The 21,492-nt window shown below is 43.7% G+C and overlaps 1 protein-coding gene across 1 annotated transcript in view; it reads right to left on the reverse strand.

The window, feature by feature from the left end:
• The window catches only part of LOC115139912 (breakpoint cluster region protein-like), a 48,058-nt gene that overhangs the window by 20,565 nt on the left and 6,001 nt on the right, over positions 1–21,492 (reverse strand). The window contains 1 exon segment of the mRNA XM_029677781.2: positions 390–568. Coding sequence (XP_029533641.2) covers positions 390–568 — 179 coding nt within the window.

Here is a 21,492-nt window from a genome sequence, read left to right on the forward strand (position 1 = left end):
GTGCATAGAGAGGAGAGCAGGAATTAATAGCTCTGACAATTCCACAGCCTGAAGACGAAGGGGGGCACAAGAGCCCCCCCCGAATTTAACCTTTGAAGATCAGAGAGTGGAGCACATCAGAGGCTGACGACCCAGGGGACACCGGAGATTGGTTAGGTACAGTACAGTAAGGGTGGTTGAGATTTATAGGGTGAGTGAAAGTGTGGTTGGAAAGAGCAGAACATCTCTCTATTAAATACACGCAGAGCCCAGGGCACACTTAGAAAGGTGGAAGCAGTGCTAGAGGACGGGAGCATTAACAGATTGCTGCACTGAATGGAAAATCCGAGACCGGAGCTTTAAAATGTAGGAGATGAAGCGTGTGGTAGTAGGACTGGTGATAACATTACCGACAAGGCGAACTCCAGGGAGCCAGATGAGTGCGTGTCCCGGCTGCTGCGGCTCTTGGAGCGGAGGCGAGGTGAGGAGGAGGGCGAGGTGCTGAAAGGCTGGAGGTCATGGTGCTGCTGGTGCTCCTCTGTCTGCTCCAGATATCCATAGGAAGGAGGGGTCCCACTGTAGGGGGCTTCTGGGATAATGACACACAGATGGAAGGGGGTTAGGTGGGGGATTTGAAAATATATCTGTTTCAATAACTATTTTCATGGCAGCAAGGCATTTCAGGCAGTGGCACAGTGGGAATCTCTCTCGTTGACCACATCACTTCACAGGCAAGAAAAGCGCTCTTCTCATCTAAAAACACCACGGATGCCACCAAACAGACCGTGGAAGGAAGTTAGGATGGGTTGACCATTTATCACCCTCTCAAACATTCTAGTCATAATCCATTGTTGAGAAGAGAACATTATGCAGACACAAAAATAACCAAAATAGGTTTCACATCATACAAACACAAGGGCTTAAAAAAGTTATTCATCTGTATAGCAAATGGTATTATCTAGAAGCTACTGTATATTCAATATATTTATAAAAAGGCCCACAGGCTGAAAATACAGCTGTATCATTCAACCTCTAGCGTGCTCTATTCCAATACGCTCCATTCCAATATAGTCCATGTCTCTGTGCTTTAAATCCCCTCTGACCTTCAGCAGGCAGTGTGCAGCTCTGCCAAATCTACCACAGAGACTGTGCCAGACACACAGTCAGGGACAGATCCACAGCAGAGGATAAACCAGGAGAACTGCAGCGAAAATACTGACTCACTTGTGTGGTTCGGGATAATCATTCATGTCAATCCCTCTACTCCGAGTAGGCTACACAAACTACTGTAACTGTACAGACATGCCAGTAGTTCAACTGGACAGGGGCTTAACCATAGTAATTCTTTATTTACATATCAACTCAATGGATTGCAAAATAAGAAAAAAATACTCTAAGAGGAATTCCTTCTTATTGATCACTCAGTGGTCAGAATCAAACCAGTAACCTGTGGAACAGATAATTGGGTCAATGGGACTTTGTCCGCCTGGTATTATCTCTTCTCCTCTCCTTCCTTCTCCACAATGTCTAATTGTGGCTGTGTGGTGTTTCTAGTTCCTTCTGAGTGAATACAAGGTGTAGGGAAGTGGCTACGGCTCCAGTAGACCTCTCCGTTTGTAGAGCAGACAGAGGGAGGACTAATCTTAGCTCTTCCTATTCTTTTTGGTCCGTAAGTGTTGGCAACCGACCAGAAACACCCCCTCTTATTCATAATCACAGCAGAAGTGGACATTCTGGGAGGAAGTGTATGCAGACACAATGCAACACAGTGGTCTATTTTGGTGTTATAGCTGCTGTTGTGTAGATTACTCATCTAGAATTGCATAAAGTAGTGCTCAATCCCTGTTATTCATACCCGGACTCACCAACAATGTATATCATCTTTGGCTGTTTCTGTGTGGGAGATACAAGCTGTGGTTTGTTTGTCTGTAAGGCCTCAGTGTTGAAAAAGCAGGACACTGACAGAACCTACTGTATTTTCAGAAGAGGATACACAGAGATAACTAGCTCACCTCTGCTAGAAAACAGGAAAAAGGAATCCGGAAGCATGGCGGGCAGAACAAACCCAGCCGTGTGAAGTGTCTGGGGCCTGGCCGAGTCAGGCTGACAATGTGACACCCAGATACAATGACAGCCTGAACAAACACACTGCGCCCTGCAGAGAGAAACCACTGTGTTTACTCTGGAGGAGCAGGCCACTGCAGGGCATGACAGGCCAGGGGAATATAGGGGAAGCCAATGTGAAAGGCCACACTGTGTGTGTCTGTCAGATTATACAACAGCAGTGACAATGGGTGAAAAACACTTCCTCTCACACAGATACAGAGGCCTGGAAATCACTGTCAATGGACACATACTAACCCATCATTCAGACAAAAATACATTTCAGTAAAATTGGCATATTTATCGGTTTATTTGGATCCCCATTAGCGGTTGCAGAAGCTACTCTTCCTGGGGTCCACAAAAAACACCAAACATGACAAGTAACAGAACACCGATAGACAAGGACAGTCACACAGATTTAAAATACAACATGTATATAAACAATACAACCTGTATATAAACAATACAACATGTATATAAACAATACAACATGTATATAAACAATACAACATGTATATAAACAATACATTACAACATGTATATAAACAATACAACATGTATATAAACAATACAACATGTATATAAACAATACAACCTGTATATAAACAATACAACATGTATATAAACAATACAACATGTATATAAACAATACAACCTGTATATAAACAATACAACATGTATATAAACAATACAACATGTATATAAACAATACAACATGTATATAAACAATACAACATGTATATAAACAATACAACCTGTATATAAACAATACAACATGTATATAAACAATACAACATGTATATAAACAATACAACAAAATGATGTGATTGTTAGAGTGTCTGTGTGCCTCCTCACGGTCCTCGCCGTTCCATGAGATGTTGTTCAATCCGTCTTTTAAAGGTCATTTTGCTGTTTTCTTGAGTATTGGAAGGGAGTTCCACGCGATCATGGCTCTATATAATACTGTGCGTTGCTGTGAATTCATTTTGGACTTGGGGACTGTGAAGAGACCCCTGGTGGCATGTCTTGTGGGGTATGTTTGGGTGTCTGAGCTGAATGTTATTTGATTTTGCAGACAAAACGGGAATTTTCATCACAGTAATACTTCTCATAAAAACGAGAAGAGAAGCGGTTACTCTCTTCATCAACCCCCAAGCAGGAAAGACTGGCATGCACGTGGTCGATGTTAGTTCTGTATGTGCATTTCAGGGCAAGGTGTACAACTCTATTTTGAGCCAGCTGCTGCAGCTTTGCTAGGTCTTTCTTTGCTGCACTAGACCATATTACCAGACAGTAATCAAGACGGGACCAGACCAGAGCCAAACAAATAGTACAGTTGATTTGTCAAAAACGCAAAACATTTTTACGACAGCCATACCCCTCCCCACCTTCACAACAACTTTGTCAATATGACTCGATCATGATAATAGACCATCCAATGTTATCATCCATAAAACATGTCTTAAAAATGTTATTTCTTACTTATGAACTAATATGAAATACAATATTGTTCTTTTTTTAATGGAATTACACAGAGACAGTTATGTACATGGCCCTGGAATAACCATACTTAAAAAGAAATGCAGATTTGTTTTCCATGGGAGCGTGAAAAAGCAGGCAAACATCCGAACATTGAGTGAAGAGGATTTCACAATAGGCTAGATCCTCAGTCAAGCTTAGTTCTCGGACTACAAGGCCTGTTGCTAAGGAAATGTCCAGGCAGGTCTGTCCGGAATGTTGAGCAATACATCAACTTCAAAGCGGAAACAGATATTCTGCACAAGGTCAAATGTTCACACAAACACCCCCCTCCTCCCACACACACATTTAGATTCATATTAAATATAATATAATCAACTCTAGGATGGCTGTCCCTGAACCAACCCTGTAAGTTGTCTAATGCTTTTACTTTTTCACAGGTTAAATCACTTTAAAACATTTACCAGAGAAGCTCAGCTACAGCTCTGTGGGACAAACAAAGAGCAAATGCAATTTTCCGGTTTCCACTGTACAGTAACAGAGTCATTGAGAAGATGGCTTTACTCTCAAACACTGTGGGTGGATGGTGGTAGAAGGAATCTGACAGTCTCCCCTCAACTAACCTCAAGAGGGTTATAAATCGTGCAATTCAGGCTGTATCACGACAAAATGTGAAGGGGTGTGAATACTTTCTGAGGGTACTGTAGCAGCTGAGGAACAGAGGAAAACATGTATCTGGACTTTTAGTAGAGAATGCTGCAGAATTTAGATTCTTTCAGCATTATCGAATTTGTCCCTGGTTTACTAAACACAAAAGATCAGCACAAAGTTCATCAGGCTTAGAAGATATTTTCCTGTATCTGGAAATGGTGTTTGTTTAGTGCACAAGTTTGTAATTACAGAGGGAGCCACTAAACATAGCTATGGCTACCTGCTATACATAACAGGTTAAACGCTCTCAAATCCCTGTCTAGAGAGAATAACCTTCGCATGGTCACCATGCACTCGGTCCCTGTAGATAAAACAAAATCGGAAAACCTCTGAAAACCTCTGTTTTGTGGAGAACGATAACAGCAGGGTTGGGGTCAATTCCATTTATATTCCAGTCAAATCAAAAAGTTAACCTAACTCCGATTCAAATTCTTCCTAATTGAAAAGAATTGTGTATTTCTGGAATTGGCCCTAACCTTGCATCAGGGATATATACACATATACCTACTCCATATGTACACTGGATGTACAAAACATTAGGAATACCTACTCTTTCCATGACATACAATGCCTTCAGAAAGTATGGACTTTATCTACATTTTGTTGTGTTACAGCCTGAATTTTAAATCTATTAAATTGAGATTGTTTTGTCACTGGCCTACACACAATACCCCATAATGTCAAAGTGGAATTATGTTTTTAGAAATGTTTATAAATACATTTAAAAAATGCTGAAATGTCTTGAGTCAACAAGTATTCAATAAAAATTCAACCCCTTGGTTATGGTTAGCCTACATATGTTCAGGTGTAAAAATTTGCTTAACAAATTTCACATGTCACATAAAATGCTGCATGGACTCACTCTGTTTGCAATAATAGTGTTTAACATGATTTTTGAATGACTACCTCATCTCTGTAACCCACACATACAATTATCTGTAAGGTCCCTCAGCCAAGCAATCAACTTCAAACACAGATTCAACCACAAAGACCAGGGAGGTTTTCCAATGCCTCTCAAAGAAGGGCACCTATTGGTAGATGGGTAAAAATACATTTAAAAAAATAAGCAGACATTGAATATCCCTTTGAGCATGATGAAGTTACTAACAACACTTTGGACAGTGTATCAATACACCCAGTCACTACAAAGATACAGGTGTCCCTCCTAACTCAGTTGCCGGAAAGGAAGGAAACCGCTGAGGTATTTCACCATGAGGCCAATGGGGACTTTAAAACAGTTACAGAGTTTAATGGCTGTGATTGGAGAAAACTGAGGATGGATCAACATTGTAATTACTGCACAATACTAGCCTAATTGACAGAGTGAAAAGAATGAGGCCTGTACAGACTAAAAAAATATTCCAAAACATGCATCCTGTTTGTAAACACGGCACTAAAGTAATACTGCAGAAAATGTGGGAAAGCAATTAACTTTTTGTCCTGAATACAAAGTGTTATGTTTGGGGCAAATCCAATACAACACATTACTGAGTACCACTCTCCATATTGTCAAACATAGTGGTGGCTGCATCATGTTTTGGGTATGCTTGTAATCGATAAGGACTGGGGAGTTTTTCAGGATAGAAATAAATAGAATTGAGCTTAGCATGGGAAAAATCCTAGAGGAAAACATGGTTCAGTACACTTTCCACCAGACAGTGGGAGATGAATTCACCTTTCAGCAGGACAATAGCCTAAAACACGGCCAAATATACACTGGAGTTGCTTATCAAGTGGCCGAGTTGAAGTTGACTTAAATCTACTTGAAAATCTAATGGCAAGACCTGAAAATGGTTGTCTTGACAACCAATGACAGAGCTTGAAGAATTTTTTAAATAATAAAAAATGAGCAAATATTATACAATCCAAGTGTGGGAAGCTCTTCGAGGCATACCCAGAAAGACTCACAGCTGTAATCTCTGCCAAATGTGATTCTAACATGTATTTACTCAGGGGTGTGAATAGTTATGTAAATGAGATTTCTGTATTTCATTTTCAATCAATTAATTAAAAAAATTAAAAACATGTCTTCACTTTGTCATTATGGGGTATTGTGTGTAGATGGGTGAGAAAAATCTATTTAATCCATTTTGAATTCAGGCTCTAACACAACCAAATGTGGAATAAGTCAAAGGGTATGAATACTTTGTGAAGACACTGTAGACTGACCATGTGAATCCAGGTGAAAGCTTTGATCCCTTATTGATGTCACTTGTTAAATCCACTAAAGAAGGATTTTTAAGCCTTGAGACAATTGAAACATGGATTGTTTATGTGTGCCATTCAGAGGGTGAATGGGCAAGACAACATTTTTAAGTGCCTTTTAACGGGGTATGGTAGTAGGTGCCAGGTGCATCGGTTTGAGTGTGTCAAGAACCTTACAACAGGTCTTCAAGCCCTCAGTCCAGCCTCCCTCAGCCGATTGCGGCCAGTCTGAGCACTGATGGAGGGATTGTGCATTCCTGGTATAACTCAGGCAGTTGTTGTTGCCATCCTGTATCTGTCCCGCAGGTGTGATGTTCAGATGTACCGATTATGTGCAGGTGTTGTTACACGTGGTCTGCCACTGTACGGACGATCAGCTGTCCATCTTGTCTCCCTGTAGCACTGTCTTAGGCATCTCACAGTACGGATATTGCAATTTATTGCCCTGGCCACATCTGCAGTCCTCATGCCTCCATTCAGCATGCCTAAGGCACGTTCACACAGATGACCCAGGACCCTGGGCACCTTTCAATTGGTGTTTTTCAGAGTCAGTAGAAAGGCCTTTTTAGTGTCCTAAGTTCTCATAACTGTGACCTTAATTGCCTACCGTCTGTAAGCTGTTAGTGTCTTAATGACCGTTCCACAGGTGCATGTTCATTAATTGTTTATGGTTCATTGAACAAGCATGGGAAACAGTGTTTAAACCATTACAAATTAAGATCTGTGAAGTTATTTGGATTTTTTAAGAATTATCTTTGAAAGACAGGGTCCTGAAAAAGGGACGTTTTTTGTTGTTGCTGAGTTTAGATGAACGGACTATGATCCAGAGGTGGAATGACGTGTTACCAAGATAAATCCACAGAATTGTAAACACAGCAATTCAACATCACAACTCTACCTACATGTACATATTACCTCAACTAACCTGTGCTTCCCGCTCATTGACTCTGTACTGGTACAGCCTGTATATAGCCTCACTACTGTTATTTTACTGCTGCTCTTTAATTATTTGTTATTTTTTACTTAACACCTATTTTTCTTAAAACTGCATTGTTGGTTAAGGGTTTGTAAGGAAGCATTTCACCTGCATCTACACCTGTGTATTCGGTGCATGTGACAATTACAATCTGATCACAACAGATGTGACCTTGCTTACAGGGCAGGGTTCACACAGTCCGTTTCAGTGGAATACAGGATATCCTTTACATATGAATGCACTCCTACAAATGTTTTAAAAACTTGTCTTGAAGGATAGTTTCCAGGCCATTGTCTTTCTCCTTTGGATTAAGACGGAGAACTTGATTGTGTTGATGCTGAATGGTGTTGCTTTTAGAGTCTCCGTGTGATGCATGCATCAAAGCACTGTCACACTTCACTGCATTGGCTAGAGGACACTAAATATTTCTATGGAAAGGAAGATGAACTGGTCGGCAGTTCTCAAAATAACTTAAGGGGGGAAATGGTCCAGAGAGTGACCAGAGTGACAGCCTGTAGAGACCCTGCTTGACCCATCTCACACTAACCGTGATGGGACGCAATGAACAAAACGGGTCCACCAATTCAAAAATGAGCCACAAATGTTCATCAATTCTCCACAGACAGGGCTAATACAGTATTCCCTTTAAGACTGATTATTTGAGACATTATAGTCCAGGAATTATAACTTCAGTATTGCATGTATCACAATGAGTCTCTCTGTCGCCTTAGACCGCGCGTTTATAGATTAGAGGAGATATGGCACTTTATATATATTTATATATATAAAAAAACAGTGACGATGCAAATGTGTGATGTTGTTAAGAGGTTTGGCCACTTTCTGCCTCCACTAATGGATTTTCATCCTGATTGTGTGGTCACTGGGGAGACAGCTGTCAGCTAACAGGGAGGATACGGGTGTGATAATGGCTTTTACCATCATAACGGGTATGACTATTGGAGCGCTACTCGCTAAATATAAAAAGACATAGAAAACTATAACGGTGTACTGGTTTATCAATAACAATCCAATTTACTAATCCTCAGCCTACAAACAGTTGCACTTCAAACGCACTACTGCAAAGGAATATTTACGTCCCTCACAGCTAACCCAGGAAGGACTGGGCTGGGTAGACCTTTCAGTACTGCAGTCACGTCACATCAGCACATCTGGTTTCTCTCTGATTGAGCGTTACCCATCAGGTTGAAAAGAACCAGGCCTGAAAATGTGGCATTTGCGAAGGAGCGGGGGCACACCGGCCCTGGAAGAAGCTGACTGGGTGTTTTGGCGATCAGCAGAGCGTGAGCCAACCAAATACCAGCACATTCTGGCACATCTGAAGTACTTTGTTGAAATGGGAGGGAGGTCGACCACAGGCCCAGTAGGAGTAGTGAGGCCCACCTGCGCTCTGCTCAGATCTGTTATGGGACAGCCTAAAATTAGCACCAGCCATTGAACAGTGTAGGTCAGAACTCAGCAGCCCAGCCCAGCACACCTACTAATCAGTGTGTTGAAATAGCTCAGGATGGTCACAGTAATGCTCTGTGTAACAGAATATCAAGGCGCAATAATTGTTCCAATCTGTGACCTACAGGATGCACACACACACACACACACACACACACACACACTGAAGGTGTGATACTAGCTAAAAAATAAGGCACAAATGTGTTTTCCCCTAATAAACTCGGCAAAAAAGGAAACGTCCTCTCACTGTCAACTGCGTTTATTTTCAGCAAACTTAACATGTGTAAATATTTGTACGAACAAAACAAGATTCAACAACAGAGACCTAAACTGAACAAGTTCCACAGACATGTGACTAACATAAATAGAATAATGTGTCCCTGAACAAAGGGGGGGCCAAAATCAAAAGTAACAGTCTGTATCTGGTGTGGCCACCAGCTGCATTATGTACTGCAGTGAATCTCCTCCTCATGAACTGCACCAGATTTGCCAGTTCTTGCTGTGAGATGTTAAACCCACTTTTCCACCAAGGCATTTGCAAGTTCCCAGACATTTCTGGAGGGAATGGACCTAGCCCTCACCCTCTGATCCAACAGGTCCAAGACGTGCTCAATGGGATTGAGATTTGGGCTCGTCGCTGGCCATGGCAGAACACTGACATTCCTGTCTTACAGGAAATCACACACAGAACGAGCAGCATGGCTGGTGGCATTGTCATGCTGGAGGATCATGTCAGGATGAGCCTGCAGGAAGGGTACCACATGAGGGAGGAGGATGTCTTCCCTGTAAAGCACAGCGTTGTCATGCAGGAGGATCATGTCAGGATGAGCCTGCAGGAAGGGTACCACATGAGGGAGGATGTCTTCCCTGTAAAGCACAGCGTTGAGATTGCTTGCAATGACAACAAGCTCAGTCTGATGATGCTGTGACACACCGCTGCAGACCATGACGGACCCTCCACCTCCAAATCGATCCTGCTCCAGAGTACAGGCCTCAGTGTAAAGCTCATTCCTTCGACGATAAACGCGAATCCGACCATCACCCCAGGTGAGACAAAACTGTGACTCGTCAGTGAAGAGCACCTTTTGCCAGTCCTGTCTGGTCCAGCGATGGTGGGTTTGTGCCCATAGGCGACGTTGTTGCCGGTGATGTCTGGTGAGGACCTGCCTTACAACTGGCCTACAAGCCCTCAGTCCAGCCTCTCAGCCTATTGTGGCCAGTCTGAGCACTGATGGAGGGATTGTGCATTCCTGGTGTAACTCTGGCAGTTGTTGTTGCCATCCTGTACCTGTCCCGCAGGTGTGATGTTCAGATGTACCGATCCTGTGCAGATGTTGTTACACGTGGTCTGCCACTGCGCGGATGATCAGCTGTCCATTCTGTAGAGCGGTCTTATGCATCTCACAGTACGGACATTGCAATTTATTGCCCTGGCCACATCTGCAGTTCTCATGCCTCCTTGCAGCATGCCTAAGGCACATTCACGCAGATGAGCAGGGACCCTGGGCATCTTTCTTTTGGTGTTTTTCAGAGTCAGTAGAAAGGCCTCTTTAGTGTCCTAAGTTCTCATAACTGTAACCTTAATTGCCTACCGTCTGTAAGCTGTTAGTGTCTTAACGACCGTTCCACAGGTGCATGTTCATTAATTGTTTATAGTTCATTGAACAAGCATGGGAAGCAGTGTTTAAACCCATTACAATGAAGATCTGTGAAGTTATTTGGATTTTTACTAATTATCTTTGAAAGACAGGGTCCTGAAAAAGGGACGTTTCTTTTTTTGCTGAGTTTATTAGGGATAAATTATTCAGACATCAACATCTGTGTCCCAATTTCTCTTTTCAAAATGGACCACAACAAAAACACTGTGGATACACACACCTAGTTATTTTCTCTATTATATGCTTGACAATGAGGGGTCAACCTATACAGATGATGCACCCATGAGACATTTTTGTCATTTTAGTAGTTACCCATAGCAACTTACAGGAGCAATTAGGGTTAAATGCCTTGCTCAAGGGGACATCAACATTTTTGGGGGGATTTGAACCCGCGACCTTTCAGTTACTGGCCCAACACTCTTAACCGCTAGGCTACCTTCCACCCTCGGCAACCTCTTAATAAGAGTTGGTCAGTCAGGTGAAACACACTGAAGGCCTGGCCAGGTTTAGAGACTTATCCTCTGAGCAGGATAATTTGGCGCGAAATCTGTATTAGCACAAGGGACAGCGCCCTACACACTAAAGCAAGTCCGTTTTGGTAATGAATATAGGCTACAAGATTAGATAGGCTTTTTGTAATAGGTGAATTACCCTATGTGAATGCATTTGTACACACAGCTGACTTACCAAAATAATGCAAACTAAATGCTGAAAGTAGTCGCTTAGTTATTTATGCATGCAAACAAAAATACTGAACAGCAGCTTGACTTAGAATACTGACAACTGTGAATGCGAACAGAACAAAAACAGCGTTGCCAAGTAGCAGGACTAGTAAACAAAATATCAGATCGATAAAGGCATGACACAATCTATGTAGGCCAGTAACATTAACAGTAAACAAACACTACACAAAAGGTGAATGGAGATCCAAGCATAGGCAAATGAGATGCAGTCATGTACAGCTAGCTGTCTTGCCAAATAAATAGGTCAAACATGGAAAATCATGCCACTCGGTGCTAATCAATTCACCCAGATAATCAATGCTGGCCTACCATCAACAGGTTTTCCAATACGTACAGTTCCATTAACAACCACGAAAACCAATCGGCTACCAAGAAAACCATAATTGAATGTATCTATTTCTATGATATAACATACTGATTTATAGCTATACCCGGGGGCATCATTTGGGTTCTTGCATTGGAATTATATTGAATTCTGCTTATATATCACGCTATACCACAATGAACATAAAATATCTAATTATTTTGATCAAGTAGTAACAGGTTGGCCTGAAATCTCCTCTGCGCTCGATCAGCACCATGGACAGGGCCCTAAAAACTAAAGCAAGATTTTAATCGAATTGTTTTTTTTACCGTTTCAGAAATCTTCTTGAAAGATCTCCCTCAAATGCCAGTTGGATTAGTTGAGCTTTCCTCAGGTGTAGCATGCTTCTTCTGTGCTGACTGAACACGTTTGTCAAAGTGGAAAAGTTTGTTCTCGGATGCAGCTTCCTCAGTGACTATTTCACTCATGAGCCCTATGACTTCATTTGGAATATCGTATGATGTCTAGGTGGCATTGTGGGTTATGCTGCTCAACACCTTGGCAAGTTCCTTGTCTTCTCGGAGAGAAAAAAAAAGTCCACTGCCCCCTCCCCTCTATCACGTGCAATGTTCCCATCAGTGGTTGCTGGTTTGAAACAAGGAACTCAATGTCCACAACCGCTGACACAATTTCTTGCCAGCTGCCCATCATTAACAAGTTGACACCTCAGTACCCATACCCTAACTTGTTTTACTTTCCACAGTGCATATCAAATGCTTTTTACTTGATGCCTGCCTAGCGAATCCCTTAGTACTATCAATAGCATGCTTCAAGTTAGAACACCCAGCTTGGTTAAAGGCCTCGTCTGTGTTAGCATTGTCCCCAACACAGAACTTTTGACATGTTTAACAAAATGCTGCATCTGCAGTAACCGAGTATTCCAGATACTCTTCTTATGAACCAGTTACCATTAAATGAAAGTTTTTGGACATGAAACCTGCAGCTAGGGTAGGATTCTAGGCTAACCTGGGCTGGCTCCTCTTTTCCAAGATTGTCAGGAACAGCGGAGGTGGAGGGGGTTGTGGGACCATTATCCTGGCGGTGCTTGTGGAAGAGGGGGAAGGCTCTGCATACGGCGCTAGCTTGAGCCAGAGAGGAAGAGGCGAAGCGAGATGGACAACTGGGACAAAAATCTGTCTTCTCCGGCACGTGGAGTTGTTTCTTTCACTTACCAAACGGGGGAAATGAGTGTCGAATTTGGTCAACAAAAAATGTAAATGGTTTATTTGCTACGTGAGGTGTATTTGATCGAATACAAGTTTCATAATGCTTAGGTTGTTACGAATGTACTGATATAAGGACACGTGACATCCCAATAACTTTGAGAAAAAACACTTTATATTGGAGTTGTCTCGAGATGGCTATGCATATTGATGACGTGGCTAGCATAGCATAGCATCTCTCCATTGAAAACAGGCGGTTGACGTCAACACCCCTCATCGACATAGGTATCTTGTCATTATATACAAATCTCTGCTGGAGCTTGGCGGCACCGTCGCTGCTCGGCTTGGAGCGTGGCCTCAGTAATTTGATGGTGCTGCTGCTCACCGCTCTCCAACTTTGTTTCTGATATCCATTGTGGCAGTTGCAGATTAGCTTGTTCGAGCTAGCTAAATAGGCTCAGACTAATAACACTAACGCTTTTACAGCTAGCTAAGAAGATAACTAAACTCTGTAGTGGTGTGGGGCGTGAAAGAGTTGAGTGAAGCAGCTTCAATGGTAAACTTGATCAAGCCCTTATAAAATCAAAATATTACAGGCGGAGCCATATCACGTTATTCAATTAGCCTACCACAGATGGAAACCCAACACCGCAGCAGGCTCTGTCCACACAGCGCAGATACAGGTTTTGCACCAACCTGTCACTCAAACATTTAGATTTTGTTTTTTTTGTTTCAATACAAAACATACACATACAAACGACAACATACAGATGCACACAAAAATCCACAATATCACCCCTTGCCCCGACCCACCTACTCACACGCCCCCATCTCCAGCGCCCGCATCACTGTCCGCCACAAGTCACCCCTTGCCCTTACCCACCTACTCACACGCCCCCATCTCCAGCGCCCGCATCACTGTCCGCCACAAGTCACCCCTTGCCCTTACCCACCTACTCACACGCCCCCATCTCCAGCGCCCGCATCACTGTCCGCCACAAGTCACCCCTTGCCCAGACCCACCTACTCACACCCCCATCTCCAGCGCCCGCATCACTGTCCGCCACAAGTCACCCCTTGCCCCGACCCACCTACTCACACGCCCCCATCTCCAGCGCCCGCATCACTGTCCGCCACAAGTCACCCCTTGCCCTTACCCACCTACTCACACGCCCCCATCTCCAGCGCCCGCATCACTGTCCGCCACAAGTCACCCCTTGCCCTTACCCACCTACTCACACGCCCCCATCTCCAGCGCCCGCATCACTGTCCGCCACAAGTCACCCCTTGCCCAGACCCACCTACTCACACCCCCATCTCCAGCGCCCGCATCACTGTCCGCCACAAGTCACCCCTTGCCCCGATCCACCTACTCACACCCCCATCTCCAGCGCCCGCATCACTGTCCGCCACAAGTCACCCCTTGCCCCGACCCACCTACTCACACGCCCCCATCTCCAGCGCCCGCATCACTGTCCGCCACAAGTCACCCCTTGCCCTTACCCACCTACTCACACGCCCCCATCTCCAGCGCCCGCATCACTGTCCGCCACAAGTCACCCCTTGCCCTTACCCACCTACTCACACGCCCCCATCTCCAGCGCCCGCATCACTGTCCGCCACAAGTCACCCCTTGCCCTTACCCACCTACTCACACGCCCCCATCTCCAGCGCCCGCATCACTGTCCGCCACAAGTCACCCCTTGCCCTTACCCACCTACTCACACGCCCCCATCTCCAGCGCCCGCATCACTGTCCGCCACAAGTCACCCCTTGCCCTTACCCACCTACTCACACGCCCCCATCTCCAGCGCCCGCATCACTGTCCGCCACAAGTCACCCCTTGCCCTTACCCACCTACTCACACGCCCCCATCTCCAGCGCCCGCATCACTGTCCGGCACAAGTCACCCCTTGCCCTTACCCACCTACTCACACGCCCCCATCTCCAGCGCCCGCATCACTGTCCGCCACAAGTCACCCATGCACTTTCAACATTAGATAATAAAGCATTTGACCTTTCCATTGTGTTGACGATGGATGATTTCCAGTTAAGTATGCTTTTTTTTCAAGATGGATGATAAAAGTATCGCCCAACCCATCAAGTATCTCACCGGACCCTCATATGCTATGTCTTGAAATACGACAGACACATTGAAGTACATTTATGGTGGCATGAAAAAGTATGTGCACCCTTGGGATTTCTGCATACATTTGATCTAAATCACAAGACTAGACAAACACAGTATGCTTAAACTAATAACATAAATAATTGTATTTTTCTTGTCTATATTGAATACATCATTTAAGACATTCACAGTGTAGCTTGTAAAAAGTATGTGAACCCCTAGGCTAATGACTTCTTCAAGAGCTAATTAGAGTCTGGAGTCAACTAACCTGGAGTCGAATCAATGAGACGAGATTGGAGATTTTGGTTAAAGCTGCCCTGGCCCCATAAAAAAAAAAAAAAAAAATTGAGTTTGCTATTCACAAGAAGCATTTCCTGATATGAACCATACCTTGAACAAAAGAGATCTCAGAAGACCTAAGATTAAGAATAGTTGCCTTGCATAAAGCTGGAAAGGGTTACAAAAGTACAGTTGAAGTGGTAAGTTTACATACACCTACATATGCCAAATACATTTAAACTCAGTTTCACAATTCCTGACATTGATTCCTAGTAAAAATTCACCGTCTTAGGATCACCACTTTATTTTAAGAATGTGAAATGTCAGAATAATAGTAGAGAGAATTATTAATTTCAGCTTTTATTTCTTTCATCACATTCCCAGTGGGTCAGAAGTTTACGTACACTCAATTAGTATTTGGTAGCATTGCATTAATTGTTTAACTTGGGTCAAACATTTCAGGTAGCTTCCACAAGCATCCCACAATAAGTTGGGTGAATTTTGGCCCATTCCTCCTGACAGAGCTGGTGTAACGGAGTCAGGTTTGTAGGCCTCCTTGCTCGCACAGACCTTTTCAGTTCTGCCCACACATTTTCTATGGGATTGAGGTCAGGGCTTTGTGATGGCCACTCCAATACCTTGACTTTGTTGTCCTTAAGCCATTTTGCCACAACTTTGGAAGTATGCTTGGGGTCATTGTCCATTTGGATGACCCATTTGCAACCAAGCTTTAACTTCCTGACTGATGTCTTGAGATGTCGCTTCAATATATCCATAATAATTGTCCTTCCTCATGATGCCATCTATTTTGTGAAGTGCAACATACCCTCCTGCAGAAAAGCACCCCCACAACATGATACTGCCACCCCTGTGCTTCACGGTTGGGATGGTGTTCTTCGGCTTGCAAATCTCCCCCTTTTTCCTCCAAACATAAATGGTAATTATGGCCAAACAGTTATATTCTTGTTTCATCAGACCAGAAGACATTTCTCCAAAAAGTACGATCTTTGTCCCCATGTGCAGTTGCAAACCGTAGTCTGGCTTTTTTATGGCGGTTTTGGAGCAGCGGCTTCTTCCTTGCTGAGCGGCCTTTCAGGTTATGTCGATATAGGACTTGTTTTACTGTGGATATAGATACTTTTGTACCGGTTTCCTCCAGCATTTTCACAAGGTCCTTTGCTGTTGTTCTGGGATTGAGTTGCACTTTTCACACCAAAGTACGTTCATCTCTAGGAGACAGAACACGTCTCCTTCCTGAGCGCTATGACGGCTGCGTGGTCCCGTGGTGTTTATACTGGCGTACTATTGTTTGTACAGATGAACGTGGTACCTTCAGGCATTTGGAAATTTCTCCCAAGGATGAACCAGACTTGTGGAGGCCTACAATTTGTTTTTCTGAGTTCTTGGCTGATTTCTTTTGATTTTCCCATGATGTCAAGCAAAGAGGCACTGAATTTGAAGGCAGGCCTTGAACTCCATCCACAGGTACACCTCCAATTGACTCAAATTATGTCAATTAGCCTGTGAGAAGCTTCTAAAGCCATGACATAATTTTCTGGAATTTTACAAGTTGTTTAAAGGCACAGTCAACTTAGTGTATGTAAACTTCTGACTCACTGGAATTTTGATACAGTGAATTATAAGTGAAAAAATCTGACTGTAAACAATTGTTGGAAAAATGTGGTGTCATGCACAAAGTAGATATCCTAACCGACTTGCCAGAACTATAGTTTGTTAACAAGAAATTTGTGTAGTGGTTTAAAAACAAGTTTAATTGACTCCAACCTAAGTGTATGTAAACTTCCGACTTCAACTGTATCTCTAGTCAGTCCACGGTAATACAAATGGTCTATTAATGGAGAAATTTCAGCACTGTTGCTACTCTCTCTAGGAGCGGCCGTCCTGCAAAGATGACTGCAAGAGCACAGCGCAGAATGCTCAATGAGGTTAAGAAGAATGCTAGAGTGTCAGCTAAATACTTACAGAAATCTCTGGAAGATGCTAACATCTCTGTTGACGAGTCCACAACATGTAAAACACCAAACAAGAAGGGTGTTCATGGGATGACACAATGGAAGAAGCCCCTGCTATCCAAAAAAAACATTGTTGCATGTCTGAAGTTCACAAAAGAGCACCTGGATGTTCCACAGCGCTACTGGCAAAATATTATGTAGACAGATTAAACTAAAGTTGTGTTGTTTGGAAGGAACTAAGTATGGAGAAAAAAAAGGTACAGCACACCAACATCAAAACCTCATCCCAACTGTAAACTATGGTGGAGGGAGCCTCATGGTTTGTGGCTGCTTTGCTGCCTCAGGGCCTGGACAGCTTGCCATCATCGACGTAAAAATGAATTCCCAAATTTATCAAGACATTTTGCAGGAGAATGTAAGGCTGTCTGCCAATTGAAACTCAACAGAAGTTAGGTGATGCAACAGGGCAACAACCCAAAAGGCAGAAGTAAATCAACAACAGAATGGCTTAAACAGAAGAAAAATTATCCTTCTGGAGTGGCCCAGTCAGTGCTGACCTCAACCCAATTTGAGAAGCTGTGGCATGACCTCAAGTGACCAGTCCACACCAGACATCCCAAGAATATTGTTGAACTGAAACAGTTTTCCTCCTGATCATTGTGCAGGTCTGATCTGCAACTACAGAAAACATTAGAGGTTCAGAGTTAGTTTTGATATTTCAACTTGCATGTCCTGATCGCGTCTGGTGTGGATGGACAAAATCAACGAGCTCGTTGTAAAACTGAGGGAGCACAAGTTTCAATTGAGGGGGTTAGGCCCCCTTTTGCCCCCTCGTGGAGCTGGGTATGGTCTGCCAGAAGCAATAGCCACAAACTAATTATTGTTTAACAAGCCCCAGGGGTCAGGCTGTTTGTGGAGAGGTAAGCTCATCCAGCACTTTACATTTCATTAGCGGTGTTCCCCCTACACCCCACAAGCAGCTGAGACATTCCATAAACACTTGGCTTGCCAGCCAGCAGCACAGAGGGTCCTTTGAGTAGGACCTGGGAGTGGAGCTAAGACCAAGGGGACCAGAGGGGCGAAACAGAGCACAAGAGAGGATTAGAGCGAAGAGGGAAGCCTGGAGCGAGGGACAAAAGCTCAAACATTTCTCATGCCTTTCTACCATTACCTTTAAGAAAATATCTGGATATGGAAAACAGCCTGGGGTGACACCAGTACTTTCAAACCTGGATGTAGTAGGCCGACTGCACTTAAAATAATGTAAAGGACTGTCCATGTTCTGTTAGATCTGAAAGTATTTCAACGTTGAGAGTTGAAATCGTGCCAAGTAGGCTACTGCCCAACCATTTACCCCTATGCTGGTGTAACTTGAACCGGGTCTGCTCATTTGAGAGATTAATGATGTGTTTGTCCCTGTGCTCCCTCTGACTGCAGCTGGCAGGGCCCTGCTGCCCTGATCCCCTGCCAGCTCTCCAGGAACACTACCACTGCACCATTTTCCCAAGTTAACCACCTGGGAGGACAGGTGACAGAAAACACAGAGCTCACTAACGGTGCACAAGAGCGCTGTCCCTTTTCTGTGCTGGCCCCACAGACACAAGTCTTGAATGTAAACTCAAAAGGGGAGGGAGTGGCCCATTTTGCTTCCTTATCCACTTAAAGCTGAGAATGTTGACGTTCAGGTACAAAAACCAGCCTGTGTGAACTTCATCAGGAGCTCTGAAAGATTCATGATTGGACCGTTAACCTGGAGGGTGGGCCACCACCATCTCTCTACCTCCTGCTGCGATTACAAATACAGCCCTGGACTGACGCCAGACACCCAGAAAGATAGGATCACTACAAGACAGACTGAGTGAAAGCTTCACATGTGTGTCAAAGGAGACATACAGACCTGTCTAATTGATACTAAGCAACGGCTACTCTTGGCCAGGCAGAGGTTCACTCAAACTGAAGACATTCTAACAACACAAGCCCCAGTAGCCCATCTTATAATGTACTCATCATTAGCTGTAAGACATTTCTGTGAGCCATACAGTAGGAAAAAGCTCTGGCCACTGGCATGTCTGTCAATGTCATAGTGATAATTAACTATGGCAAAGCAGACACATCATAGAAGTGGCCTCATTTAAGCCACACAGCTAATCAGCAGCTCTATTCACAGCCAGGACTGACAATTGGCCTAGATATCCACAAATGAGGAGAATGTGCTCATTCTCTTATTCCTGTGCTATTCTAGGAATAAGAGACCTTAGAGATGTGACCATTTTAGACGGGCTGTTTTCCCATGATTACAAGCAAGAGGTAAACCAGGGTTGGTGGAGTCAGTGTGGCAAGGACTGAGGCCCATTTATGCTAGTCAGTACTGTACCCAATGCCAGGGCTGACCTTTTTCAGGCAGAGCCAGCCACCATGCCAGGTAGTAAAACACTAGGAGGGCTGCAGGGTGCAGGTCAATGCCACCATGTGTTTGACATGTTCGCTGCTCATGCAGTCACAGAGAAACGCCCCCCCCCCCCCCCCTCAAAGAAACAACATTGGAGTTGTATTTTCTTCTTAAAATGTAGCAATAACTTAGCGCAACTTAAATGAATTCAAATGAAGCCACTGCCATTTGATGGGGACATATAAATGTATACAGTGTTGTGCAGAGGGTTTATAACAGCAGCATCCCTTCCTCTGCATTTATATTGTGGGTATCCAATCACTGGACAGTTTATTAGGCACACCCCATTAGCGAAAATGGATCGCTCCTACAGACAGTGAGTTACGTGGCCGTATCTTGCTATATAAAGCAGGCAGACAGGCATGCAGCCACTGTTCGATTTAACTTTATAATGGGCAAAATAAGTGATCTAAGCGACTTTGAGCGTGCTATAGTCGTTGGTGCCAGGCGAGCCGGATCCATTATCTCATAAACAGCCACCTGGGCTTTTCACGCACAACAGTGTCTAGGGTTTACAGAGAATGGTGCGACAAGAACATCCAATCAGCGGCAGCCCCGTGGGAAAAAAGGTTGAAGGAGAATGGAAAGAATCGTGCAAGCTAACAAGCGGGCTAAAAACAGACAAATAATGGCGCAGTACAACAGTGGTGTGCAGAACGACATCCTTGTCACGGATGTGCTATCGCAGCAGACAACCACATCGGGTTCCACTCCTATCAGCTAAAAACAAGAAGAAGCAGCTCCAGTGGGCACACGGTCAGCGACACTGGACAATTGAGTGGAAAAACATTGGCTGGAACATGACAGCGAGTTCAGTTAACTTTAACTTCTGTGCAGTCCCCAGACCTCAACCCAATAGAGCATCTCCCAGTACTAGATGGGTGTACCTAATAAACTGGCCCGGTAAGTGTATACAAAACATTAAGAACACCTGCTCTTTCCACAGGCTGACCAGGTGAATCCAGGTGAAAGCTATGATCCCTTATTGATGTCACTTGTTAAATCCACTTCAAATCAGTGTAGATGAAGGGAAAGAGACAGGTTAAAGAAGGATTTTTAAGCCTCGAGACAGACATGGATTGGCTATGTGTGGGGCCATTAAAAACAATGTGATTTTCTGTTTTTTTCTCTCATTTTGTCTGTCATAGTTGAAGTGTACCTATGATGAAAATTACAGGCCTCTCTCATCTTTTCAAGTGGGAGAACTTGCACAATTGGTGGCTGACTAAATACTTTTTTGCCCCACTGTATGTGCGTGTGTGTGTATATATATATATATATATATATTCACCATACACTATTTTGCAATGTCTGCAGTAGCCTCAACAGCACTCTGTAGGGTAGCACCATGGTGTAGCCGGAGGACAGCTAGCTTTCGTCCTCCTCTGGGTACATTGACTTCAATATAAAACATAGAAGGCTCTTGGTTCTCACCCCCTTCCATTGTCTTACAAAGTAATTATTATAACTTCCGGAGGATGTCCTCCAACCTATCAGAGCTCTTGCAACATGAACTGACATGTTGTCCACCCAATCAAAGGTTCTGAGAATTAATCTAGTACTGAAAGCATAACAGTTTTGAACAAATTAATTTCTTCCAAAATTAAGGACAAGCAAGACAGAGGGAGAGAGAGTGAGATAGCTATATTTGGTTGTATTTTATTTTTGTAACTTTCACTTAGCTAACTGAATGCAGCTAGCTAGTTTAGCCTACTCAAACACCTGGCTCAAGACAGAGAGGGATGTTATGTTAGCTAACTGACTATAGCTATCCAGGGCCCGCTGCTGTAACAGCTAAACTGCGTGCTGACTGTA

Source organism: Oncorhynchus nerka, linkage group LG13 (assembly GCF_034236695.1).
Source record: "Oncorhynchus nerka isolate Pitt River linkage group LG13, Oner_Uvic_2.0, whole genome shotgun sequence".
Classification (NCBI taxonomy): Eukaryota; Metazoa; Chordata; class Actinopteri; order Salmoniformes; family Salmonidae; genus Oncorhynchus; species Oncorhynchus nerka.